General features: G+C 40.1%; 1 protein-coding gene across 4 annotated transcripts in view; it reads left to right on the top strand.

The window, feature by feature from the left end:
* The first annotated feature begins 7,897 nt into the window (after window positions 1–7,897).
* ATP6V1H (ATPase H+ transporting V1 subunit H) overlaps window positions 7,898–27,324 on the top strand; it is a 141,890-nt gene continuing 122,463 nt past the window's right edge. For 2 of the 4 annotated variants that reach the window (XM_082719248.1, XM_082719249.1), the window contains exons 1-4: window positions 7,898–8,152; window positions 9,474–9,629; window positions 19,372–19,474; window positions 20,475–20,564. In XM_082719248.1, coding sequence (XP_082575374.1) covers window positions 9,517–9,629; window positions 19,372–19,474; window positions 20,475–20,564 — 306 coding nt within the window. In that variant the 5' untranslated portion in view covers window positions 7,898–8,152; window positions 9,474–9,516. Of the gene's footprint in view, window positions 8,153–8,831; window positions 8,878–9,473; window positions 9,630–19,371; window positions 19,475–20,474; window positions 20,565–27,324 lie in introns of all 4 variants that reach the window. The other 2 variants (XM_082719247.1, XR_014308437.1) reach the window with 2 other exon arrangements.

Raw genomic sequence — 27,324 nt, forward strand, 5'->3', positions numbered from 1 at the left:
TTACCCTAAAGATACAAACGCAGTGATCTGAAGGGGCATGTGCACCCGAATGTTTATAGCAACAATGTCCACAATAGCCAAACTATGGAAAGAACCTAGATGTCCATCAACAGATGAATGAATAAAGAAGAAGTGGTATATATACACAATGGAATACTATGCAGCCATCAAAAGAAATGAAATCTTGCCATTTGAGACAACATGGATAGAACTAGAGCGTATCATGCTTAGCGAAATAAGTCAAGCAGAGAAAGGCAACTATCATATGATCTCCCTGATAAGAGGAAGTGGTGATCCAACATGGGGGCTTAAGTGGGTAGGAGAAGAATCAATGAAACAAGATGGGATTGGGAGGGAGACAAACCATAAGTGACTCTTAATCTCACAAAACAAACTGAGGGTTGCTGGGGGGAGGAGGGTTGGGAGAAGGGGGTGGGATTATGGACATTGGGGAGGGTATGTGCTTTGGTGAGTGCTGTGAAGTGTGTAAACCTGGCGATTCACAGACCTGTACCCCTGGGGATAAAAATATATGTTTATAAAAAATAAAAAATTAAAATATGAGGGTATAAAAAAACGTGATGCAAAGCCCATTTAATGGCAAAAAGTTATTTTATTATAATCAAAATACTTTAAATTGAATTACTTGATTTTTATCAAGTTTAATTTTTGGTTAATTAATTGAAATTTGAAAATTACCCATGATGAGGGTTCTCTTTTTATTTCCTCACTCTGACCAAAATATATGCAGTATGTGTTGTATTTTGAATAATTCCTAAGTCTACAAATGACATTCAACTCCTTTTTAAAATGGCATTAAGCATTCATTTTTTGTGCTATCTTGAGGTATGATATTTAAAAAGTCGTTTGAAGATAAAGACATGCATTTGGCCCTGAGCCCTGGGCCCCTTTTCACCATTGGAGCTAACAGTATAATGAGGAGATGTGTGTTAGGGTAGGTGAATGCAAACCCTGTTTTTCTGGATGCCTCAGGAAAAACAAATTATGCATGAATAAAATGAAAAATTTCTTGATTTCTCCACTTGTTTTACTTTTAAACCTTGCCTGTGAATGTGTGTGTGTTTGGTTATGTTCAGTTATAGTACATCATTAGTTTTTGATGTGGTGTTCAATGATTCATTAGTTGTATATAACACCCAGTACTCATCACAACATGTGCCCTCCTTAATACAGATCACCCTGCTACCCCATCCCCTCAACCCCCTCCCCTCTGAAACCCTCAGTTTGTTTCCCCAGGTCCATAGTCTCTCATGGTTTGTCTCCCTCTCTGATTTCTCCCTCTTCAGATTCCCCTCTTTTCCCCTGTGGTCCTCCGTGCTATTGCTTATGTTCCACATATGAAACCACATGATAATTGTCTTTTTCTGCTTGACTTACTTCACTTAGCTTAGTCCCTCCTGTTCCATCCATTTGGAAAAGTAAGTTTAATTCATGGTAGTGAGAAGTTATCTTCATAAAATTTTAGGGAGCTAATAGTCCAGATAGCTCCTTGAAGTTAAAAGATTGGTTTTTGGAATTTAATCACAGACAAGTTAAATGAGTTGTTCGTTGATCATGTTAACTTCAGATTTTAAAAAGCTCTATAAAACCTGGGGCACCTGGGTTAAGCATCTGCCTTCGGCTCAGGCCAGGGTCCTGGGATCAAGCCCTGTGTCCCGTTCTCTGCTCAGTGGGGAGGCTGCTTCTCCCCTCCTCCTCCTCCTGCACTCTCTCTCTTAAGTGAATAAAATCTTAAAAAAAAGTTCTATAAAACTGTAATCATCCTTCAGTCTGCCCTGAAACGTCTGTCACCAATGCCAGAAGTCACTAGTAATGGAATATTTTGGTCCCTTGTCTGTCCTCCTTCATGTGGCCTGCCTATAGCATCTGACACAGTAAGCCAGTCCCTCTGCTTTGCAACTTTCTGTCCCCTTAATGTTGTCAGTCTTCCATAGACTTTTTCCCTCCTACCTATCTGAACATTTCTTTTCATTATTTTTTTTCCTCTTCCTAATCCCCCCATAAATATTATGTCCTCAGGATTCTGTCTTTAGCCTCCTTTGCTTCCTACACTTGGCTGACTGCATCCATTCTCAAGACTGGAATTTTGTCTTCCATACTGATGATATCCACATCACATCTCCAGTCCAGACTCCATCCTGAACTTTATTTCTAAAGATCTGTTTAACCGATTCCTTGACATTTCTACCTGGCTTTCTATATGAACTTCAAACTCAACATGTCATATTACTGGCACCAACAGGTCTATTGTATCTAGACTTCCAGGACTGCCTTCAGAAAATAGAGATCAGTTTTGTTCAAATATATTTTGCTTGTAGGCATTAAGAGGGAATAGTTTATGTCCTGCTTTTAAACTGACTTACAAAGAGAAACTTTATATGGATAGTATATATGAAACTGTGGGTGTAGTATAGAATACATTCCAATTTTATCTTAGTTCATTTTTGTTCACATAACAGCCCATATTCAATAACTAAGGTTATTAACAAAAGTGATAAGGGAGGATTTTGATTGTTTTTTTTTTTCAGATGTGTAGTTCAAATCCTTGTTTTTCTCAGAAATTCTTGCCATCTCATGACTTACAATATTACATTGCTTAAATTCCAGAATTCTACATCCAATCTTTGTCCTTTAGGAACCACGATGACATGAATTGCAAGAGCATTTCTTCCAATGTCAGAGGCACTGAGATCTTTATTTTTTAAATTTTATTTTATTTTATTTCTTTTCAGTGCTCCAGCATTCTTTATTTATGCACCACACCTAGTGCTCCATGCAATAAGTGGAGATCTATATTTTATATCTCAATAGTGGAAACTAGTTCCCTTTTAAGTGAGGAATAAAGATAATGATGACATCAGGAAACTCAGGATATTGGAGAACCAAAGGAGGACCATATTTTTTATTGGTATTAACTATTTAAAATTTCTATCTATCTATTTATCTATCTATCTATTTAAATTCCAGTATAGTTAATATACAGCGCTATATTAGTTTCAGGTGTACAATGTAGTGATTCAACACTTCCATACATGACCCAGTGCTCATCATAACAAGTGCACCCCTTAATCCTCATCCCCTATTTCATCCATCCTTCTGCCAACCATCACCTGTTCCCTCTTGCAACCACCAGTTTATTCTCTAGAGTTAAGACTCTGCTTCTTGGTTATTCTCTCTCTCTCTCTCTCTCATGCTTCTTTTCTTCTTCTTCTTCTTCTTTTTTTTGCCTTTGCTCATTTGTTTTGTTTCTTAAATTCCACATAAGAGGGAAATTATATGGTATTTATCTTTCTGCGACTTATTTTGCTTAGCATTATACTTTCTGGCTCCATACATGTTGTTTGTAAATGGCAAATTTCATTTTTTATAGCTAACTAATGTGTGTGTGTGTGTGTGTGTGTGTGTGTGTATGAGAGAGAGAGAGATCTCACATCTTTTTAATCCATTCATCTATGGATGGACACTGGTTCCTTCAATATCTTGGCCATTGTAAATAATACTGCTATAAACATTTGGGTGCATGTATCCCTTTGAATTAATGTTTTTGTATTTTGGGGTACTCAGTGGTGCAATTGGTGGATTGTAGGGTAGTTCTATTTTTAAGGGAGGTCTATACTGTTTCTACAGTGTCTGCACCAGTTTGCATTTCCACCAACAATGTAAGAGTGCTCCCCTTTCTCCACATCTAACAACTGTTATCCCTTGTGTTGTTGATTTTAGCAGTTCTGCCAGTCGTGAAGTATTGCCTCATTGTAGTTTTGATTTTCATTTCCCTGATAATGAGTGATGTTGAGCATCTTTTTATGTGTTTCTCTGGATGTCTTCTTTGGAGAAATATCTGTTCCTGTTTTCTACCCAATTTTTAATTGGATTATTTGTTTTTTGGGTCTTGAGTTTGAATGGTTCTTTATAGATTTTGGATACTAACCCCTCATTGGGTATGTCATTTGCGAATATTTTCTCCCATGCCATAGGTTGCCTTTTAGTTTTGTTGATTATTTCCTTTGCTGTGCAGGTTTTTATTTTCAGGCTGTCCCAATAGTTTATTTTTGATTTTATTTCCCTTGCCTCTGGAGACATATCTAGAAAAATGCTGTTCCAACTAATGTCAAAGACATTACTGCCTGTGCTCTCTTCTAGTCCTATGGATGCCCTGGCTTCCTGCTTTGAGAGAGTTTTCAGGCTCTGACTTAGGGGTGGGAGCCCAAGTATGGAATGGTCGTCTCCCTGAGATGAGGTGATGGAGCAGGGGGTTTGGAGAGGCCATGGCAGGTAGAGTTCCTAGGGCTGAGTACTGGTGAGGAAGAGCTACATTGAGCGAAACTTTGGGGATCTTCACAGGGTCCCTCTTGAATATTCAGCTGTGTACTGATCATTGTACTTGTGTAAGGAGACAAGTTGAGGCTGGGGAAAGAAATACCCAGAGGATAGAAGAAACAATCCTGGTAGCTTATAAAAGGCTGGGATTAGCACCTGTTCTCAAAGTGGGAACACTTACAACTCACAAGGTATTGGGTATTTCAGAACTCAGAGGGTTTTGCTTCAGTATTGGGGAAAATTAATCCTAGATAACACATTGCTTTAGTTCTGCCTAACAAAGCTTAAAAGCAAGACCCAAAATATTAAACTGTGGGTAATAGAAGCATGTTCTGGAACAAAACCCAAGAATATTTATAGGAATAAAAAATATCCCTGCACCCAAGAAGGTAAAGTTCACCAGTTCTGGCATTTAATAATAATAAAAAATAACTAACACCTTGTGAATTGTAAATGTGTGCACTCTCTCTCTCTCTCTCCCTCCATCATGGGAGGACACAGTAAGAAGGTGGCTATCTAGAAGCCAGGAAGGAACCTCATCTGTAACTAAAATAGCCAGAACATTGATCTTGGACTTCCAACCTCTAGAATTGGGAGAAATAAAGTGCTGTTGTTTAAGCCACTCAATCTGTGGCATTTTGTTATGGTAGTCTGACCTGACAAATAGAGTTTTCTATTTTTTTGCTATTATAATGAAATATTGCACTGAAAATCCTTGTACAGTTATCTTCACACATTTATGCTGAAGGTTTACTAACAGAGATTCCTGCAAGTTTGATTGCTTGGTTATGGTGTGTGCCCATGTAACATTTGAGTAGATACTTATGCTATTCTTTCTGGCAATGCCTCTTAGTGTTCAGATGCACCACAATGATGTCATTCTGTCATGGTAAGGCCATGTATTCTCACCACAGCTTAGAATATACGCTCATGTTTGGAATTACAGATTGATCAGGTAGAGGTAGTCATCATCCTGCTTTCTCCATAGGGGTGCTGCTGACATTTTTGGCTAGAAAATGTCTTGTGTGTGGTATTGAGCTGGTATCCTTCCCCAACACTTACTATCTCTAGTCACTGTAAGCCAAATGCCAGCAACACTTGATCACATGTCATTGCTGTAAGTCCCAAAGTCCCACGCCTCAGGGGGTTACTTTCCCATTACCAGAAACTCTGAAACATATAGCAAGTTTAAAATTTTATAGTTAGTGGGGCACCTGGGTGGCTCAGTGGGTTAAAGCCTATGCCTTTGGCTCAGGTCATGATCCCAACATTCACACTGTGATGTTGCTGGCTTTTAGGATAGAGGAAGGGGGACATGAGCCAAGGAATGAAGGCATCTTCTAGAAACTGGAGAAGGCAGGGAAATGGATTGAGACCCATGTCAGGCTTCTGATCTCAAGAACTATAAGGGTCCTGGGATCGAGCCCTGCATTGGGCTTTCTGCTCAGCAGGGAGCCTGCTTCCATTCCTCTCTCTCTGCCTGCCTCTCTGCCTACTTGTGATCTCTGTCTATCAAATAAATTAAAAAAATTATAGCTAAAAGAAACAGTTTTGTGACCTATAGCTTTGTTAACAAAAAATAAAAAGAATTTATTTTTTTTACCAAGCTATTATCGTGGTTAGCATCTGCAATTTTTTTTTTATTCTAATTCCACAGTTTTCTTAGTTAAGCAAGTCCTACATTAATTTGGGCTAGAATTTCACATATAAATGTACTCAATCCATAGCATCAAATTTATTAAAAGAAAATTTCAAATAAAAGGAACAACACGAGGAATATCCATGTACATTATTTAGATTTAAAAAGGTTAACGTTTGGGGTACCTGGGTGGCTCAGTTGGTTAAGCATTTGCCTTTGGTTCAGGTCATGATCCCAGGGTCCTGGGATTAAGCGCCACATCGGGTTCCCTGATCAGCTGAGAGCCTGCTTCTCCCTCTGTCTGCCACTTCCCCTGTTTGTGCTTTGACAAATAAATAAATAAATAAAATCTAAAAAAAAAAGGGTAAACATTTTGCAGTATTAGGTCAAGTTTTAAAAAATTTTTACTTTATAAAGATAATGTAGATATCATGTAGGGCCCTTCTGTATGTTTACTCAACCAGTTACACTAGTGTGGATCCTTCACTCTATTTTTGTGATAGGCAGAATAATGTTTCCCCAAAGATGTCTATGTTCTAACCTCTGGAACCTGTGAATATGTTAACTTACATGGCAGACTGGAAACAGGGTTACGTATGTGGTTAAGGTTAAGGACCTAGAGATGGAGAGAGTTGCTTGCATTATGCTGGTGGACCCAATCTAATCACATGAAGCCATAAAATCAGAGAAGTCTTCTCAGCTGTGTGGAGAGAAGGCTGCGGGGGTGGGGGGGGAGGGGGGAGGCAGAGGAGTAATAGAAGAAGAAAAAGAGAAAGGGAAAGGGCGCACATTCACGCTGTGATGTTGCTGGCTTTTAGGATAGAGGAAGGGGGACATGAGCCAAGGAATGAAGGCATCTTTTAGAAACTGGAGAAGGCAGGGAAATGGATTGAGACCCATGTCAGGCTTCTGATCTCAAGAACTATAAAAGGATCAATTTGTGTTAAGCTCATGAATTTGTAGTAATTTGTTAAAACAGCAATAGGAAAAAAAATTATACACTATGTGTTTACTCATAAGTGTTTAAAACTTGACTGAAATGTAACATTTTTAGTAGAAATGTGTTGGGTTTTACTTATAAATCCCTCTCAGTGCTATTTAGCAAAAACAGGCTATTACATATACCTGACTGTCCACTAGTTGTAGTATTGAGAAATATCACTCATGATTATCTTAAGACAAGGACAGATAGCTGAGGCCTGGACTGGGGCAACTTGGGCTTAAGGCAGGGTTATCAAATTTGCATTTTCAATAAACAGAAAAACTTATTTATTTGACAGACACAGATCACAGGTAGGCAGAGAGGCAGGCGGTGGGGGCGGGGCGGGAAGCAGGCTCCCCGCTGAGCAGAGAGTCAGATGAGGGAGGGGCTCCATCCCAGGACCCTAGGATCATGACCTGAGGTGAAGGCAGAGGCTTTAACCCACTGAGCCACCCAGACACCCAAAACGAAAACTTTTTAAAAAATGTAATTGCAAATACCACACGAAGCATAATTTGCTAAACCGAGGGCAAGATAACTTTTGTGATCAACGTTGCAGGATCAATTTCATACTTAACATCAGAGTAGAACGCCTGTGACATCGAGCTGTTAAGTCTATATGGAAGTCAATCTATTTAAACACGTTAAATCAAACACTTCAAAAGAATGACGGTTAAGATACAAATTTTGGCCTGACTCGGCCTTGGAGTGGGGACGCCGGCTGCCCCCAAGCGGGGCTCTGGGTTTTGGGGTGGTGGTCCCCACGTTCCCATCCTGTTCCCCTCCCTCCTGACGGGCCAGCCTGGGCTTAAGTTCTGGGTCCCTCCGGAGTCCCTGTCGCCAGTCGCCTAAACACTAGCTCCCCTCCGGGTGCAAGACCCTTCTAAGAGCTATGAGGCTGCGCGAGCTGTTTTGAATCTTCCCAGCTTCCGGCTTCCGGGATGTCACGTGCCTCTGGTCATGTGACCGACCCTCCTGTCATTCTAAGGCGGCCGCTCCAGCTTCCTTCTGCCTGCGCCTCCCCCAACGTCTCCTGGGTGCGGGAATCTCTGCACTTCCCGGGGTCTGTGGCTCCCTCCGCCTCTCCGGCCTCTTTACCGGGCAGGATACGCCGACTCGACGCTGTTTCAGGCGCCCCAGCCGGGCTGTGGCCCCGACGGCCTGAACCGCTGCGTCGTCCCCGCCGCCTTTGGGTGAGTTGTGGGGTCCCCAGGGTTTGCGAAGTAAGGCCGCACTCGCGTTTTGTCGCCTGCCTCAGCCCAGGTGAGGCGACCCCTGCGTCCTCGCCAGCTTCCCTCGCGCGCGCTGGTTTCTGGCTGCGCAGGTCCCTTCTGCTCTCCTCTCGCCGGGGTCTCCAGATTTCTTTCCTTTCAGGCCTCCAGTAGGTTTACGGAACTGGAGCTCCTCCACGGCAGAGGAGCAGGGGGGTGGGGGAGGAAAGGTTAAGAAGTGTACTTTCCCCAGGTTTGGGGCAGGCCCTGGCCTGCTGAAAATTGAGTTGTTCAGGGATTTAGAGGACGGTAATGAGGCACTTTCACCTACCCCGGGAGAGGCTGCCGGGCCTGGGTCCGCTTGGGTGTACCAGGGTTCCAGCCTGACCCGGACAGAGCCAGTTTTATCTCCGCCATACCTGTGTGTATTGCTTTCGCTTGTTTAGGCAGCAAATCCCCAGATGTAGAGATTAAGTTCCAAACTGACTAAGGTCATTGGGATTGTAGAATAGAATTTTGGGTATGGTTTTAGTTTCTTTGTGGTCATGGCGTGAACTTAACATTTTGTGAACCAGAACCTACATATTTTGTATTGAGATAAAATCAGGCGTAAGCGTTTACTAGTGAATTTAGAAGAATTACATGAAAGCTCATTTTGCAGGTTCTTGTCATCACACCAGACTCCCATTGTCGGTTGTACCTAAACTGAAAGTGGTATTCGTTCCAAAACTTTCTCCCAAAATTGGTTATGAAAATACTGTGAACTTTGTTGAAAAAAGAAAGCTCTGTCTTTGAAGAAATGACATGGCCACTTTGGGGTTTTTAATTTGAATGAGTCATTTTAGAAGGTACTTGTAGGTTTTTCGTATACGTCACTTAAAAATGATGTTTAGTAAATGTAAATGAAATAATTGGTTTTATCTCTGCAAGTTATTTTTCCTGTCAGAAGGAGGTATAATCCCAGTTGTACACATTTAAACTGTATGCCTGTTTTATTAAAGGATGATTTCTGATGTCAGTGTCTTTAAGAGTTACTTCGAAAAATTTACTGCAAGACTAGACTCAATGATTAAAAACTTTTCTTGGAAATGAAGAAATCTTTAGGCAACACTCTTATGGGGTGTGGTGTAATTGGGCAAGATCTGAAATATAATAATAATATTTAATATTTAGGATATTCAATATTTGAGTTGAATGGTTGTCTGGGGAGAGTAGGATAATGATGATATTAATTATAACAGCAATGATCGTAGTGGTTGTTAAAAATGATAACATCTGGTATTCTGGTTTCATCTTGCATCAGAATTGAAGATCTGTTGAAAAACATCTAAGACCATAAAATCTAAATGACCAAAATGGATATCCGAGGTGCCGTAGATGCTGCTGTTCCAACAAACATTATTGCTGCCAAGGCTGCAGAGGTTCGCGCAAATAAAGTGAACTGGCAGTCCTATCTTCAGTAAGTACTGATTTGCTGTGAATCATGGATAATCATGTGCTTTCACATAAAACTTGTTCATGATCATGCTTCTATGAGAGGAATACTGGGAAAAATGCTAATAAATGTGGAAGAAAACACTTCCTCATTAGAATTCTTACTTGACATGAGAAGTGCTGGAAACAGCCTGAGGCTCTAGCAGGGGAACAGAGCCACTCAGAGCAGTTTTGATATTTTCTGTACTTTTTGAATGAGTGGGAAGTGTGGGCAGCGTGTTCATGGGATCTGTAGCCAAGGAAGGGGATAATGGGCAAAGCCTTCCAGACTGGCTTGTTGTGCCTTGGTGATCAATGTGGGGATGGAGGTGTTGCAGAATGGCTTATAGAACTAGTAAAAACAGTGTCGATTCTGAATTTCAAGACCTGGATTTAGGAATTCTGGTTCTTCTGTCTACTAGACTGATAATTTTCAGTAAATCTGTTAACTTCTCTGAGGTTCACTGAAGTAAATGTGAAATGGGGATAGATAGAGTTGTTGCTCAAATAGTGTACTTAAAGTATTAACACACTTGAATACAAACAGTATGTTGAATATACTGTTAATTAATTTTGGTTCTTTCCTTTTCTTTCGTGTATGCATTAAGATTTAGCATGCTGGTGTTCTATATTTATCTGTAAAGTAAGAGTTTATTCTTAACCGTAGTTTATCATGCTGACTTTAGTTCATATCTGTTTATTTTGGTATACTTATAAGTGATTTATTAAGGAAATTCAGTTAAGATTTGCATATACATTTTGAAAAAGAAATTGAGGAATCTTTAGTTTTTTTTTTTAAGATTTTATTTATTCACTTGACAGAGATCACAAGTAGGCAGAGAGAGAGAGAGAGGAGGAAGCAGGCTCCCCACCGAGCAGAGAGCCTGATGTGGGGCTAGATCCCAGGACCCTGGGATCATGACCTGAGCCGAAGGCAGAGGCTTTAACCCACTGAGCCACCCAGGTGCCCCAAGGAATCTTTAGTTTTATATTTAACAGTTTTCTTTGCTGTAAGAGGGACATGCAGTGTATAAAAATGATGCATTTATTTCTGTTAATTTAGTCACTTATCAAACATTTATTCCTGCCTTCAAGTGTGAGATATTTTTCTAGGCTTTGAGGCTTCAAAAGATAAATTTATAATCTGGTAGGTAGTCAAATATATAAACAGATCATTTAAATTTGGTATGTTAACTGAGATAGTAGAAAGGTGCACAGGGAACAATATAGGTGGACAGAAAAATGACAGTTAATTCTACCTCTGGGAGGTTTTCCTGTCGGGAGGTTTTCAAAGGTAGAGAATTAAAAGCTGCATTTTAGGTGGGGAATAAAACATGTTTTGGAGGCAGGCAGTGCAGAGGGCTGAGGCTGGAGGCAGCAAGGAGCCAGTTGTGAAGGCGCCTCCAGGAACAGAGTTTTAAAATTGCTGTTGTAGGTATTGGGAACAACCAATGTTTGTAAGTGGGGGTTAGATGTCAGATTGCTTTTTGGTTGGATTGTTCTATTGTCAAAGTAGAGGGTAGATTTGTGGAAACAAACCTAGAGCTAGGGGTGAGACTTTAGCAGTATTCAGATTATTGGAATGGATAGAACTGGATAGATTTGAGAAAGTCTTAGTGATTGATTTAATGTATGAGGGTGAAAAAAAATCTAAGATGAGTCTGGATTCCTGCTTTAAGGGACTGGATTGTTACGGGGCCTTGGACTCAAGGGCAAGAGGAGGAGGGACTTTGTGATGTTTTCTCTCTTTATCTCTATCTGTGTAGTTGTTTAAAGCCCCTGTGAAATTAGGATTTTGAGTTCTGTTTCCTAATTTTAGTCCAAAGTGTGTTTAGACTAGAGGACAAGGAGTTTCATGTTTATAAAGCTGGACTCTGTTTATAACCTAAATAGAGTGATATTGTTACTGACCATAAGGCACTGGCTGACTGCAGAAGTTCCCTAGCATGGGCATGGAACATTTTTAATTCCATGTAGATTTTTTTTTCTTTTTAAAAGATTTTATTTATTTATTTGACAGAGATCATAAGTAGGCAGAGAAGCAGGCAGAGAGAGAGAGGGAAGCAGGCTCCCTGCAGAGCAGAGAGCCCGATACGGGGCTTGATCCCAGGACTCTGAGATCATGACCTGAGCCGGAGGCAGAGGCTTTAACCCACTGAGCCACCAAGCCCGCCCCCCCCCCCCCCGCCATGTAGATTTTTAATTGCTTTCTCTTCTGTTCCTTTTTTTCCAAGGCCTCTGTACTAGTAAGTTGTAGTCTCATTCCTACTTCTCTCCTTTACTTTGTTGTCCATCTCATTCATTTCTTTATAAAGCTTCTCTACTCTGTATATCTGTATACAAATGTTCATCAAATGTTACTGTGTGCCTGCTGTTGAGCCAACTGTTTAGGGGACATTGGTGGATGTTAAATGTACAAGAGCTTACAAGTCATTGGGGCTTATAAGTCATTGGGGCCATCCATGACACATGAGTTCTTAGGGAATCTTGTATCACATCTTATTCTGATAAAAATAAAACCCTTGGAAAAGTCCTCTAATGTCAAAAGGCCAATATGCTCTAGCCCATATGGATTAACACGTTATTATGAAAATACAGTGTTTTAAAATGTATGTTTGTTTGATTAAACTTTTTCTTAGTAATTGAACTATACTGTACTTAAATGAATGGACATGGCTATCTATTAGTCAAGATAGAATCTAGTAAAACTCCATCCTGAGGATCCAAGAATCATAAAATATTGTAAAATATCATTCTTCCACTCAAGTATAAGGTCTGATGAGGAAACAGAACTTTAAATAAAAAAGATTCAGTAATAAGAAGTGGGAAGCATTAAAATGGAAATATATGTGAAGTTTTCTCAAAAAGCAAAAGCAGGGAACGAATAATTATTTGGGAGCTTTAGGAATGACTTCACAGAATACATGAAGATACTCGTGGGAGTTGTCCAAGCAGAGGAGCGGTGGGCGGTGGTGAAGGAAACTGCTGGCTGGGGGCTGAATTGGGGAAGAACATGCAGCACTAGGGGAGCCTCAGGTAGTTGGGTGGGGCTTTCTCCCGGCTGCTGCAGGCCAGTTTGTGGCACCTTCCTTCACTGGCTTTGGAGGCTCAAACCCATCGGGCATTTTGACACTTCTCTTCCATAACTAACCATATCCAGACAAACTCTTTTAGCTCTGTGTCAGAACCCATCCCAGATCTTACCACTTTTTCTCTAGCTCCACTTTCACTGCCATGTGTAAGCTGTCATTATCTCTCACATGCTCTCTTCTTTTTTTTTTTAAATTTTTTCAATTTATTTATTTTCAGAAAAACAGTATTCATTATTTTTTCACCACACCCAGTGCTCCATGCAATCCGTGCCGTCTATAATACCCACCACCTGGTACCCCAACCTCCCACACCCCCGCCACTTCAAACCCCTCAGATTGTTTTTCAAAGTCCATAGTCTCTCATGATTCACCTCCTCTTCCAATTTACCACAACTCCCTTCTCCTCTCTAACACCCCTTGTCCTCCATGATATTTGTTATGCTCCACAAAGAAGTGAAACCATATGATAATTGACTTTCTCTGCTTGACTTATTTCACTCAGCATAATCTCTTCCAGTCCCATCCATGTTGCTACAAAAGTTGGGTATTCATCCTTTCTGATGGAGGCATAATACTCCATAGTGTATATGGACCACGTCTTCCTTATCCATTCGTCTGTTGAAGGGCATCTTGGTTCTTTCCATAGTTTGGCGACCGTGGCCATTGCTGCTATAAACATTGGGGTACAGATGGCCCTTCTTTTCATGACATCTGTATCTTTGGGGTAAATACCCAGGAGTGCAATTGCAGGGTCATAGGGAAGTTCTATTTTTAATTTCTTGAGGAATCTCCACACTGTTCTCCAAAGAGGCTGCACCAACTTGCATTCCCACCAACAGTGTAAGAGGGTTCCCCTTTCTCCACATCCTCTCCAACACATGTTGTTTCCTGTTTTGTTAATTTTGGCCATTCTAACTGGTGTAAGGTGATATCTCAATGTGGTTTTAATTTGAATCTCTCTGAGGGCTAATGATGATGAACATTTTTTCATGTGTCTGATAGCCATTTGTATGTCTTGATTGGAGAAGTGTCTGTTCATATCTTCTGCCGATTTTTTGATATGTTTGCCTGTTTCGTGTGTGTTGAGTTTCAGGAGTTCATTATAGATCCTGGATATCAACCTTTTGTCTGTACTGTCATTTTCACATGCTCTCTTCTTAACAAACCCTTGCCTGCTGTGTCAGGTTTCATTGTCCCCCATAGGAGCAAGTCTGCTTTTTTTAAATTAAAAAATTGATTTAATTGACTATAATGTTATGTTAATTTCAGGTGTACAACATAGTGATTGGATATTTTTATACATTATGAAGTAATCATTTTGGTGGGTCTAGCTGCCACCTGTCACCACACAAAGTTAGTACAATATGATTGACCATATTCCCTGTGCTGTACTTTTCATCCCCATGATTTATTTATTTTGTAACTGTAGGTTTGTACCTCTTAATCGCCCTCATCTGTTTTACTCTTCCCCTCACACCCCTCTCCTTTACTCATCACTGCTTGTTCTCTGTATCTGTGAATGTGTTTCTGTTTTGTTTTGTTTTGTTTTTTTGACTTCACACATAAGTGAAATGTGCAGGATTTTTCTCTGTGTCTGACTTACTTCCTGACTTAATGCTAGGACACTAAATGCTTTGAAAACAAAACTGAAGCTTGGTAAAGAGCTAGAAAGTGCTAACAGAGGAAAGAATATATTCTCGGTGGATTACAGTGAAGGCCTTTCTTCTTTTTTTAAAATTTAGATTTATTTATTTATTTTAGAGACAGAGAGTGCACGGGGAGGGGGAGAGGCAGAGGCAGAGAGAGGAAAAGCAGACTACCCACTGAGCAGGGAGTCTGACACAAGGCTTGATCTCAGGACCCGGTGGTCATGACCTGAGCCAAAACCAAGAGTCACCTACCAAGACTTACTTCTCTTACTATTACCCTCTAGGTCCATCCATGTTGTCCCAAATGGCGAGATCTCATCCTTTTTTATGGCTGCATGATATTCCTTTGTGTATATACCACATTTTCCTTATCCTTATGTCTGTTGGTGGACACTTAGGTTGTTTCTGTATCTTGACTGTTGTAAATAATGCAGCAGTAAACACTGGGGTGCACATATCTTTGAATTAGTGTTTGTTTTCCAGGGATAAATATCTAGAACTGGAATTGAAGAGCAGTTCTTTACAATGCAGTGACAGTCATTTTGAAAATATAAATCAGATTATGCCACCCTGGTCACAGATATCCAGCAACTCTGCTTTTCTTGCTCTTTGAAGCTACTGCTGCCCCACTGTGCTTGGACTTAGACGTCTGTCTGGAAGTTCCTCCCTAGATCACTCAGCTCTTTGACTCCATGCAGTTTTATGCACAGGTGTGTTCAGAAAGGCCTTCACTGTGGGGCGCCTGGGTGGCTCAGTTGGTTAAGCCTCTGACTCTTGGTTTTGGCTCAGGTCATGACCTCAGGGTCTTGAGATCAAGCCTTGTGTCAGACTCCCTGCTCAGTGGGTAGTCTGCTTTTCCTCTCTCTGCCTCTGCCTCTCCCCCTGCCCGTGCGCTCTCTGTCTCTAAAATAAATAAATAAATCTTAATTTAAAAAAAAGAAGAAAGGCCTTCACTGCAATCCACCGAGAATATATTCTTTCCTCTGTTAGCACTTTCTAGCTCTTTACCAAGCTTCAGTTTTGTTTTCATAGCATTTAGTGTCCTGGCATTATGTTATGCATGTGTGTATTTAAAAGATTATTTTTGAGGGCGCCTGGTGGCTCAGTGGGTTAAGCCGCTGCCTTCGGCTCAGGTCATGATCTCGGGGTCCTGGGATCGAGTCCCACATCGGGCTCTCTGCTCAGCAGGGAGCCTGCTTCCTTCTATCTCCCTCTCTGCCTGCCTCTCCATCTGCTTGTGATCTCTCTCTGTCAGGTAAATAAATAAAATCTTAAAAAAAAATTATTTTTGTATTTGTCTGTTTTTGTTTTCCTCCCTGCGATGCAAGCTCAAAGAGGGATGTTTAATTCACTGCTGTGTTACCTGTTCTTAAAGGTGCCTGAAACACAGGCTGATAGTTGATCTTGGGTGATGAGATCATTAATGGGTAGAGTAGATGTTGGGCAGTGGTGGAGACAGTGTTTGGGAAAGGAGTAATGTATTTGGTAAGTCATGGACTGTTTCATGTTGCTTTCATGTCAACAGTAGGATCTGTTTTTCTGGCCTTATTTATTTATTTATTTATTTATTTATTTTTGGCCTTATTTTAAAGAAGAGCAGATAGCTGTGCAGATAGGTTAAGTAACATGTACCTGCTGATACAGGTTTTAATTAGTCAGTTGATTCAAAAAATTTTTCCTGAATGCCTTTACCTAGGTGCTAGGTAGAATTGCCATTCAAATTCACAGTCTGACTGATACGAAAGGAGAAATACTGTTAGATGTGTGCTTGAGAAAGCTGGCTGGTGGTAGGAGAGAGGGATGTGGGGTGGATCAAAAGCAAGGAAACCCTTTGGTGGATTGTTACCTTAGGCCTGAGCCACTCCAGAGACAGGGAAGTCAGGAGGAGACTGATGGTAGGTGGAAGGATGGCTAGGACTGGTGTCTGAGTGGTCTCAGGTCGTTAGAAAAGAGACCAGAGTCCCTAACTTGCTAGGTTATGGGACTGTCCAAGGAAGATTGAGAGACAAAAGAATTTAAGCAAGAAAAGAAGAAGGTTACTTGAAACAAAGGCAGGAAAGACAGATTTCAGAACTGGCTTATGAAATAAAAACCACAGTTATTTAAATGGAAAAGAAAGCCATAGAATTGATAAGGTTACCAAGTGTAACTTTCATTGTACTCTTTAGTCATGGTAGAAAAACCACAACTTTTTCACATGATTATCCTATCTGCAAAGGTTATGATATGCTTTTATACATCAGCATAGCAAAATTTGGGGCTGAAATTGGTTTAGCTAGGAAGTTCAGGTTTATGAAAAAGACTGTGTTTATTTTGGGGCCATCGCTGGACGGGATGACCTTGCTGGTCTATCCCAGGTTACAGAGTGCATTTATTCCTGCCTGGTATGTGAAGTGCTTAGCCATGGAGAAAACAGGGCAAAGTGCCTCCCCCTCCCCCTTTCTTTGCACTTTCATTATCCCATTAACCAGGCTGCCATGGAGTGTGTGTAGGGATATATGTTAGTGATGTCATTTCTGCCTCGGAGGGTTTGGAGTGCCTGTGTGCTTCTTCTATTGAAGGAGAGGTCCCCGTGTATGAGAGGGGACTGCAGGAGGGCAGCCTGGGCCTCAGACTGTGAGCTACCTACACAGAGCTAGTGGAGAGCACTCAGGGAGGTTTTAAGGAGTGCAAATGGAGAGAGCCTTCCATAGAACCTGAGGCACAGGATAGGAGATAAGGAGTCTGTGAAGAACACTGATGAGTCTTCTGAGGAGGACAAGAAGAATCCGGAAGCTCAGGAAGAGAGTGTCAGGAAATGGTCACGTTTTCACCTGCCTTAGGAATCTAGAAAAATAAGGACTTGAAATTCCCGTTTGGGTTGGTAAGGAAAGGTTTGTTGATAAAATCCAATGCATGAGAATAGTTTACCAAAAAAAGCCATGTTAAAAAAAAAGGAGCATATGTGAAAACAAGGTTACAAGCTTCAAACTGTGTAACTGATACAAGAATGACAGCAGTAGATTACAAAATCCAGAAGCAAGTTAACAGGATATAAAATAGTTTAGTATATAGTAGTAGTATATAGAAAACCCAGAAGGGGTAAAATAAAACACTGACATGTTGAATACTTGAAAGTCAAGATCTTTGGAGGAAGGTAGGGTTGTGGGAAGGAGTATCAGGAAGTTTGAAAGTTTGGTTCCCTTGTATTGTGGGAGGGCATAGGTCTGAGGATCTCACCTTCCCAGACTCTCCTGTGTGGTCAGAGACCTGTTCTCTTCAGGACTTTGCCTGAATCTGGGCTGGGCTCTTTCCCTTCCACGTCCGGTGCTCTCCACCCCTTCCCTGGGCCCTCTAGGGAGCACTGCCCACATAGATTGCCCACGCACCAACCTCCATGTCAAGGCCTGCCACCAGGAATCCAATCAAAGACAGATCTGAAAAAGGACTACATGTAACTATGCATGTGGGGGAAACCTGCTTCAAATTCATTGTTTTCACTGTTGGGCTTTTGTGGTACATTAGTCTCTCGATATACTTGGGGGCATGGGGTGGGGAAGGGCAGTTTTTAAAACTACTGAGTAAAACAATATATTGATGCTATTTATTGACGGAGCATATTATAAACATTTTTAATTTAAAGAAAAATTTTTAAAAAAGATTTTACTTATTTGACAGAGATCACAAGTAGGCAGAGAGGCAGGCAGAGAGAAAGGGGGAAGTAGGCTCCCTGCCGAGCAGAGAGCCCAGTATGGGGCTCGATCCCAGGACCCCGAGATCATGACCCGAGTGGAAGGCAGAGGCTTTAACCCACAGAGCCACCCAGGCACCAAGGCATTTTAAATTTTTAAACTTGTATTTACTTCATGCTTATATTCATCAGGTGCTTTTTCTTAATATTTTTTTCACAACTGTTCAGTGAAATAGGGCAGGTAGTATTATAATTGCCATTTTACTGGTGTGGCAAACATTGCTCAGAGGGGTAGTGACATACCAAAATTTCACAGTTGCAGTTGGAACTCTTCCTCATAATGATAAAAATTCTCTACTTTCCCCACTATACTGAGAGTCTGAAAAGATTGGTGTATGTCTTGAAGTATCCAGTGTCATAGAGACTAGCAAGGCTGTTTTGCTGACAGGTCTTTTTATAAGGAAGCATCAGACAGGGTTTGAGTTGTTGACGAGTCAACTGTGAGGTCATGCTGGGTTGGAAGGGAAGGTGATGATGGTTCAGTTGTGATGATGCTGAATTTGTGAAAATGGTAAGAGGTGGGAGACTGAGATGGTTTGGCAGAGATAAAAGGCTAGACTCTCTTGGTTTGAATCTCATTGAAGGAAAGAATTTGGGAGAGAAAAATAAGATTCCAAGGATTGAGCTTGGGAAGAAGCCTTGGGGAGCAAAGAACCACTGAAGAAGGGACCCCTGAAAGAAGTAAGAGGAAAACAGGATAGTGTGGGATGATTGGTGGGAGGACAAGTGGTCAGGATGGAAAGGTTATTTTTTCAGAGAGGAGGAAGATCACATTTTTCTGAGTCTGGAGGGAATGTGAGAATATACTGGAGGTAATGATTGTAGAAGTTCGTATAAAGTGGCTTTGGTCTTGATGGAGTAGAAAACCAAGTGAATTGTTTGGCTGTGAGGGGGATAGGGGATAGGGTGAGACTTTGGACAGTCTAAGAGGTGTCAGTTATTTAGTGCTTCTGTGGGCTAAGCACTATGCTAACCACTTTAATGAATCATCTAATATCATCTTCAAATCAGCCCCTAAAGGCAATGTGGATATTATTCCCACCTTGCAGATAAATTAACTCAGGTCCAGAGAGGTTGGATGATCAGTAAGTGGTGGAGCCAGGCTTTCACTCAGGTCTATCTGCTGCCAGGACCTGTGTGCCCACCCTAGTGGTTAGCTCCCAGGGAGATAGGAGAAAGATGGGAAATTCCTGTATCCCTTGCTCACGGTGGTGATTCACTTTTATTGAGAAAACCCAACTTACTCTTATTTTCTAGGGGGCAGATGATTTCTGCTGAAGATTGTGAATTCATTCAAAGGTTTGAAATGAAAAGAAGTCCTGAAGAGAAGCAAGAGATGCTCCAAACTGAAGGCAGTCAGGTGAGGGATATAAACATTATGTCATCAACACCTCCTTGTGTCATTAAAAATACTAGAAAAGAGTTTTAATGACTTTATGACATTCCATTGTAGGTATACATCATAATTTAGCTAAAAATCCTTTTTTATTGGAAGACATTTTTGTCTTCCAATAAAAAGACATTTTCCAATAAAAAGACATTTTGTCTTTGTCTTTACTGGAAGACAAGATTTCCAGTTCTCTGCTCATTTTGGAAAAATGTTATATTGGGTATGTTTATTCCTCTATCCTTTTCTGCATTTCTAAAAATCTTTCTGGAATAGATTCCTAGAAGGGAAATTAAGTTTCAAAGTATATGTTGCTTTTAAAGTTGCTTAACTTTTTTTTAAGAACATTTTTTAAGAAATTTAAGAAAATTTCTAGAATATGACCATCAGATTTTCTAATGTGGGGTCTTGATGGCCTGAAAGAGCCTGTATGCAACTCAGTCTGATTCTCGCAACAATCCTGGGAAATCTGTGAGGAAACATACTGTTAGCTCCAGTTTTTGTTGAATTCCAGAGATTATCACATAGTTGAAATGTTGTAGGATGGAGACAGTTCATGGCCTTCTGATTCTAATCCTAATCCCTTGTTGCTGTAGTGTTCTACTTCCCAGCAAATGAAAAAACAAAACCAAAAACAACTCCAAATCAAAATCACTGATAATTTTTGGTTGTCTATGTAACTTAATCTTTATGTTACCACAGTCAGTCAAGAGTTATAGTTACTAGGTCTGTTAAAAGTAGTAAACACTTTGAAATTTATCATTAAAAATGGTCAAAATTGAACGCAAGTCATAGTATGTTTCTATCATACTTCATCACAGTATTTGTAAAAAGTATCCGTTTTTTGTAATTGAGATCTGTTGGTAATAGCATTTGTATTAGAATTTATGCAAGAGAAATAATATTTTGCTGAAATTCCATTAAAGTGTTTTTTGTAGTTGAAAATAAGTTAACATTACTTTTTCTTTTTCAGTGTGCTAAAACCTTTATAAATTTGATGACCCATATCTCCAAAGAACAGACAGTTCAGTACATATTAACTATGGTAGATGATATGCTGCAGGTAGGTATATTCTTTACTTAATACATTTGCTGACTTCATTGTTTTGTATTCCATGCAGTAACAGTATTTTTTATGGTTTCACTTATACCATGGGTTCTCTTTTAGAGTTGTAATTGCTAATAGTGTTAAAGATGGGAATGCCCCCACACGGGCTACTTTTGTTTTTTAGGATATCTGGTAATCAATCTGTATTTTTTCCCCGTAATACCTTAGGAGTTCTATGTCGAATATCAACAATTTTGGGTGAATCACTTGAGGCTTTCTGGGTGTTCTTTATACTTACGGGCAATGTGGCTTTTTCCCTTTCAGTCATTCAACAGATTTCAATGCCCCTGCTATGTTTCAAGTCAGTGCCAAGCACTGGGGCTTCAGTGCTGAATGCAGGCAAGGTGCTTGCCCTCAAAGTCTTGTCTCTTTGGAGAACATTTTGCTTATCATCAGACTTTTCCAGTTGCATAAAGTTTCTATTTACTCTTTTACTGTCTCTCAACACAGAGGGGCCTCCCTTATTCACAGTTTTGTATTTTACAACAGAGTGTAATTTAGGTTTAAAATCTTGGTGTACCGAGTGGTTCTCTTTGAGACAGGGCACCTGGCTGCTAAATCTAGTACCTGACTGCATGTCTCAGGACTTGAAGAACAGTATCAGTGTGGTTTCTTATGTGGAGCATTGTTCTGTCAGTTTACAAGGAAAAACATTTATTGATGGCCTTCTATGTTCCAGTTGTTGTACTGATTGTAATTGAAGGTACAGAAGTTAATTAAGAAGTACAGTGCTGTCTACTTAGGCACCCTCATGTCATTTATAGTAATGTAGTGATTTTATAATATGAGTAAGGGTCAGTATCCAGCCTGGACTGATACAGGCCTGTCTGAGAATGATCATGGTCTCTCTTAGTATTTTTTCCTTTAGTAAAGTTAAGAAAAATGGGGAATGTTATGGTCTGCCTTGGTTATCCTGATTACTATATAGGATTGTACCTAGAATGAGCAGGCTTGAATTGGCATGCAGACTTTGGTTTTATTTATGTGTGTATACATACATACAACACATACATGTATGCATACACAAATATCTTCATTTTTTAAAAAGATTTTATGTATTTGAGAGACAGAGATAGCAAGAGAGAGCAGGAGTGGGGAGTATGGGGAGAAGCAGGCTCCTTCCGCTGAGCAAGGAGCCTGATGAGGGACTTGATCCTAGGACCCTGGGATCATGACCTGAGCCAAAGAAGATGCTTAACTGACTGAGCCACTCAGGTGCCCCACAAATAACTTCACTTTTTATACATTTATCTGTAAATTAGAAACCATGAGTCCATACTACGTCAGTTTCATTTCAGCTCAACATTAGTTCATTCTAATCTCCCTTTTCTGTATTTGTAACTATTCTATGACAGTGAAATTGTGAATTCCTCTTATCCTTTGTATATTTACTTGTCTGTTTCACCCAGCACAAGGAAAGGAGTTTCAAAATGGCTGACCCATACAGCTGTGAAGAGTGAACCTTTATCTAGAGTTCAGTATTTGTTTGCGGTACTTTTCTTTAAGCTGAGAGTATGTAGCCAGTGAATTGTGTTCAGGTTTCTTTCAGAGTAGTTATATCATTTTTCTTGAAATACAGGTAGGGTCATTTGTGTTTTTTGGTATTCTACTTATTTTCTTCTCATTCTTACAGATTTTGTTTTATTATTTTTGATTATGTAAAACACTAACATGCTTCCAGAAGTCAAAACTGTACAGAAAAGATAATGCTCAGACAAATGTCACCAAACCCTCACTCCCATCCCTTGCATTCCTACCTAACTCTTGTTAGGTAACTGGTATCATTGATTTCTGGTTTATGCTTCCTGTTTTTTTCCCCCCTGCATAAATAGGCAGATACATACTTCCTTCTCTTTCTTATAAAAAGCATGTACCAAATACCATCTCTTATATTTTACTCATCTCACTAAACAGAATATGCCAGAAATCATTCCATATCCATCCTGAGATACTCTTTTTTGATAAACAAAATACTTTTTTTTTTTAAAGACTTTATTTTTAAGTATTCTCTACGCCCAATGTGGGGTTCAAACTTACAACCCTAAGATCAAGAATTGCACACCCTCTGATTGAGACAGCCAATCTCCTTACAACAAAGTATTGGATGTACTGTAGTTTACTTAATCAGTCTCTCATGTGATGACATTGAGGTTCGCTCATATACATATTTATTTGAGTTGGAAAAAGGTTTATTTTTTGAAATGTTCATTGGGTTGGGCCTGATCATGCATCTTCACCAGTAGCTGGTAGATCTCCACCTTTGGTGCTTTCGGTGTAAATTACTTGAGCTCTATTTTGAAACCAGTTGATAAATCCTTTATGAGGAGCTCCTGAAGGACTTTCCTGGCTAGGGTACCATGAATTTCAGTCTTGGGCAACAACTGGGGTTAACCTTTATCGTTGGGAACATCTTTACAGAATTTGTCATATGTGGCTTTGTCAAGCAAGACAAGCTTATTGAGCATGTGCTGAACCTTTGGACTGCTTCTTTTTGGCTTTGCCTTCAGATTTGCTCACTAGGTCTTTGTCTTTCTTGGCTGACTTTCTGGCATCTTTCTTCTTATTGCCCTTGGGTGGCATCATGAGGTGTGGGGAGCAGCCTCGCTAAGATGTTGGACCAAAATGTGGTTCCAATATTTTGTAATGAGAAATAAAGCCAATATAACCTTGGGTAAATCTATTTTCATATGGGTTGGGAGTGTACTTCGTGGTAGATGCCTCGAAATAGGATTGCTGGGCAAAAGAGTACTACATACATAGTTTTGGTAAGCTATTGCCATAAAATTCCATTTTGCAGTCCCACTGACATACAAGAATGCCTGTGTCTCTGCAACCTTGCCAACAGAGGGCATTGTCAGACTTTCACATTTTTGCCAATCAAGATGGATCTAAGTTGAACATGTTCAAATACAGTTTTTTTTCTTTTCCTGTTGACCTGTTTTTTATGAGGGATTCAGATTTAGGTAGCTGACATTATCCTTAGCTATTGATTAAATACATTTTAACAGTTGATTTTATTGGTAACATTTTAGTTACATTGAGAAATTTGCACAAACTTTGATTTCTTTTGCTGTTTTAAAAAAATACTGTAATTTCAAATGGTTTCCTGTTTGTGATTCAGTTATTTTATTCTTCACACTTCTGGATAGAATAGTTTTGGACAGAATTGCTTGTTTTTTTTTTCTTACCTGTTCAGTTTTAGGTACATAATTTTGAAGATTAAGATTTTTTTTTTTTGGTGCTCAGGTATCAACAGCAATTAGTATTATTATATTGTTATCAGTGAGTTTCTTTATGTTTGTTACTAATTTATTTCTGTATTTAGCTGTTCACAAGTAGGGGATAAATATTTACTATTGTTAGACCTTCTTGATGGATAGAACCTTTTATTATGATATAGTGCTCTTCTTTATCTCTTGGTACAGTCTTTGATTTACAAATCTAGTTTGTCTGCTAAAAGTATGACTAGCCCAGCTTTCTCTTGATATTCATTAGCATGATAGATTGTTGTTCACCCTTTCACTTTCACCTGGAGGTGTCTTTGGGTCTAAAATGAGATCTCTTGTAAGCAGTATTTTGATAGGCCTTGTTTTTTTTTTTTTTTTAAATCCATTCTGATACCCTGTATCTTTTGATTGGAGCATTGAGTCATTTTACATTCAGAGCAGTTATTGGTAGATATAAAATTAGTGCCACCTGTAAAGTTGCTATTCCTGTGGATTTTGTCTGTTCCTTTCTAGTCTTTGTTGCTTTTGGTCTCTCTTGTCCACTCAAAGGGCTCCTTTTAATATTTCCAGAGCTGCTTTAGTGTTCACGAACTTCTTTAGTTTTTACTTATCTTGGAAACTCTGTATTTCTCCTATTGTGAATGACAGCCTTGCTAGGTAAAGTATTCTTGGCTGCATACTTTTCCCATTCAGCACATTGAATATATCATGCCACTGCTTTCTGGCCTGCCAGATTTCCATGGATAGGTCTCTGCTAACCTTATGTGTTCAACTTTGTCGGTTATAAGGACCTTCTGTCCCTAACTGATTTCCAGAATTCTCTCTTTATCTTTGTATTTTGCAAGTTTTACTGTGCTGTATCTTGGTATTGACCTGTTTTTGTTGGTTTTGAGGGGAGTTCTCTGTGCCTCTTTCAACTTGAATATTTCCTTCCCCAGATTAGGGAAATTCTCAGCTGTGTTCGTTCAAATAAACCTTCTATCCCTTTTTCTTGTTCTTCTGGGACTCCTGTGATACAGATATAGATATTACTGTGCTTTGAGGAATCTCTGAGTTCCTGAGGTCTATATTTCTGATCTAATAGTTTTCTTTCCCTCTTCTTTTCATCTTCATTATTTTCCTTAATTTTATCTTCTGTATTATCTATTTGATCCTCTGCTTCTTCCATCCTCATTGTGATTACATCCAGTTGGTTCTGTATCTCAGTGATAGCCTTTATTTCTGCCTGACTGGTTTTTAGGTCTTTATCTCTGCAGCAAGGGTTTTTCTGGTGTCTTCTATGCTTCTTTCAAACCCTGCTAGTATCCTTATGACTGTTGTTCTAAATTCTTGTTCGGATATATTGATAATATCTGTTTTGAGTAATTCCCTGGCTGTGATTTCTTCTTGATCTTTCTTTTGGGGAGAATTCCTCCATCTTGTCATTATGTCTAGGTTTCTTTCTTTTGCATATTATGAAAGCTTGTTATGCCTCCTGCTCATGAGAGTAATACTGTATTAGAAAGGGGTAATACACTGTCTAGGGCCTGGAGCTTAAGGGGGTGATTCTGGTATATGGGTGATTTTGGTGTATGCTGTGTGGACTCTGATGTTGTCTTTTGGTAGCTCTATACCACAGGTCGGTACTCTGTACAGAGTTCTTCCTGCTTGGACCTTTAACTAAGTGTTCTTTGATTTGTTTAAGTCTGGTTTAAAAAAAAGGATTCTGATTCAAGAACAGAGAAAAGGAAAAGGAACAAAAAAGCAAACAGACAAATAGAAACCATAAGCCTGATTCTAAGGAATAAGAAAGAAGGAAAAAAGAAAAGAAAAAGAAAAAAAAACCTGATCCAAAAAATGAGAAAAGGAAAGAAACAAACCAACAAATGAACAAAAAACCCTAAACCTGATATCAAAGAAAAAAGAAAAAAAGAAAATGAATAAAAAATTAAATAAAAAATAAAAAGTAAAGTAAGTAAAAAAAAAAAAAAATAAATAAATAAAAAAATAAAAAGAAAGCCTTGTTCTCGTACCACCAGAACTGAAGCTGATTCTTTGGAGCACTCTGTGATTGGTAGGCTTGTCACACATGGGGGCCTGTGTTAGTCTTCTGAGGGAGAAGCCTGCTGGGCTGGCTCACAGTCACATTTGCCATTGTAAGGATGCCCTTGCTGGGTGCAGGGGTGTGGGGTTTGGTGTAGGGGACTCCAGCCTCCACTGGAGGCACTGTGTTTCTCTCTGAAGTCCTTTGGTGCTGGTGGGCTGGGTGTGTATGAGTGTATATGTTTGGAAAAATGGTGCTACTCTACCCTCTTGTCCCCCAGAAGGGGAACTCACAACCACTGTTGTTTACGAAGTCCTCACAGTATAGTGAACAGTCTTTCCTTGTGTGTCCCTGGCTTTTGTCAGACCCCTGCCCTCAACCTCTCTGTGCTTGGGCATGCCTGGCATCATGGTTCTGTGTTTTAGCTCTGGCCAGGGACTGGGATTCAAAACTCCAAATCTTAAAGGGCCAGGCAAGACTCAGACCCTCTCCCTTACCCCATAGTAGAGAGCCTCCTGGTACACCTTGTTCCATTCTGTCCCAGAAAAGCAGTCTCAGGGCTTAGGCAGGGTGGCTGGAGTCTGTTGTGCCCCAGGAAAAGCTGAAGACCAGGTTTTCTGTCCTCTGTGTACACATCTCTCTGCCTGATGAGTGTTGCTTGGTGGGCCTTTCCTCTTTAAAGTCAATAGATAGCCTCTTCCAAGTGTACTCAGGACGGGGAGTGTTCTCTCTTAGTGCAATCCAGGAGTTCCCCACACTGCAGCATCTTTTGCGAACCCTACATGCTGCTTGCTCCCCTGCTCTCACTCTCCCTGACTTCCCTACACCAAAAGGGCTGCCTCCCTTTCAGGGCACCATGGCTTTTCTCTCTCCTACTTCATGTCTTTGAACTTTGCATCAGCCATGTTCTGTCTGAAGAGTTCTACAACTGAAGAGGGTGTAGGAGCTACCTCCCACCAAATTATTTGTAACTATTTATAAGTTATTCAACACAATTTGAAATGACAGAACCTTAAAACCCCAGTCTCAAGGGTTGGGAGCCTTAAATCCATTACCAAGGGAATCAGCAAAGAGGGTATTGATCGGGAAGAGAGAAAATTGGTAGGGTTGGTCTTTAAATATCCCCCAATTTAGTGTTTGTGTTTCCTTCAGTTATAGTTTCCATTTCTAAAATACTCTAAATCACAGAGTCCTGGGGGCACCTGGGTGGCTTTGTTGATGAAGTGTCTGCCTTGGGCTCAGGTCCTGATCCCAGGGTCCTGGTTTGGAGCCCCGCATCAGGTTCTCTGCTCAGCTAAGGAGCCTGTTTCTCCCTCTCCCTCCACCCCCTGCCTCATGCTCTCTCTTTTACTCTCTCAAATAAATAAATAAAATCTTAAAAAAAAGTTAAGTTGTGCAGATTTTCTTAATCCTCTGATCAAAATGATTTGGTTGATTTAGCTGTGTTGGAGCCATGAGGCTGGCT

Source organism: Mustela nivalis, assembly GCF_964662115.1.
Source record: "Mustela nivalis genome assembly, chromosome: 2".
NCBI lineage: Eukaryota > Metazoa > Chordata > Mammalia > Carnivora > Mustelidae > Mustela > Mustela nivalis.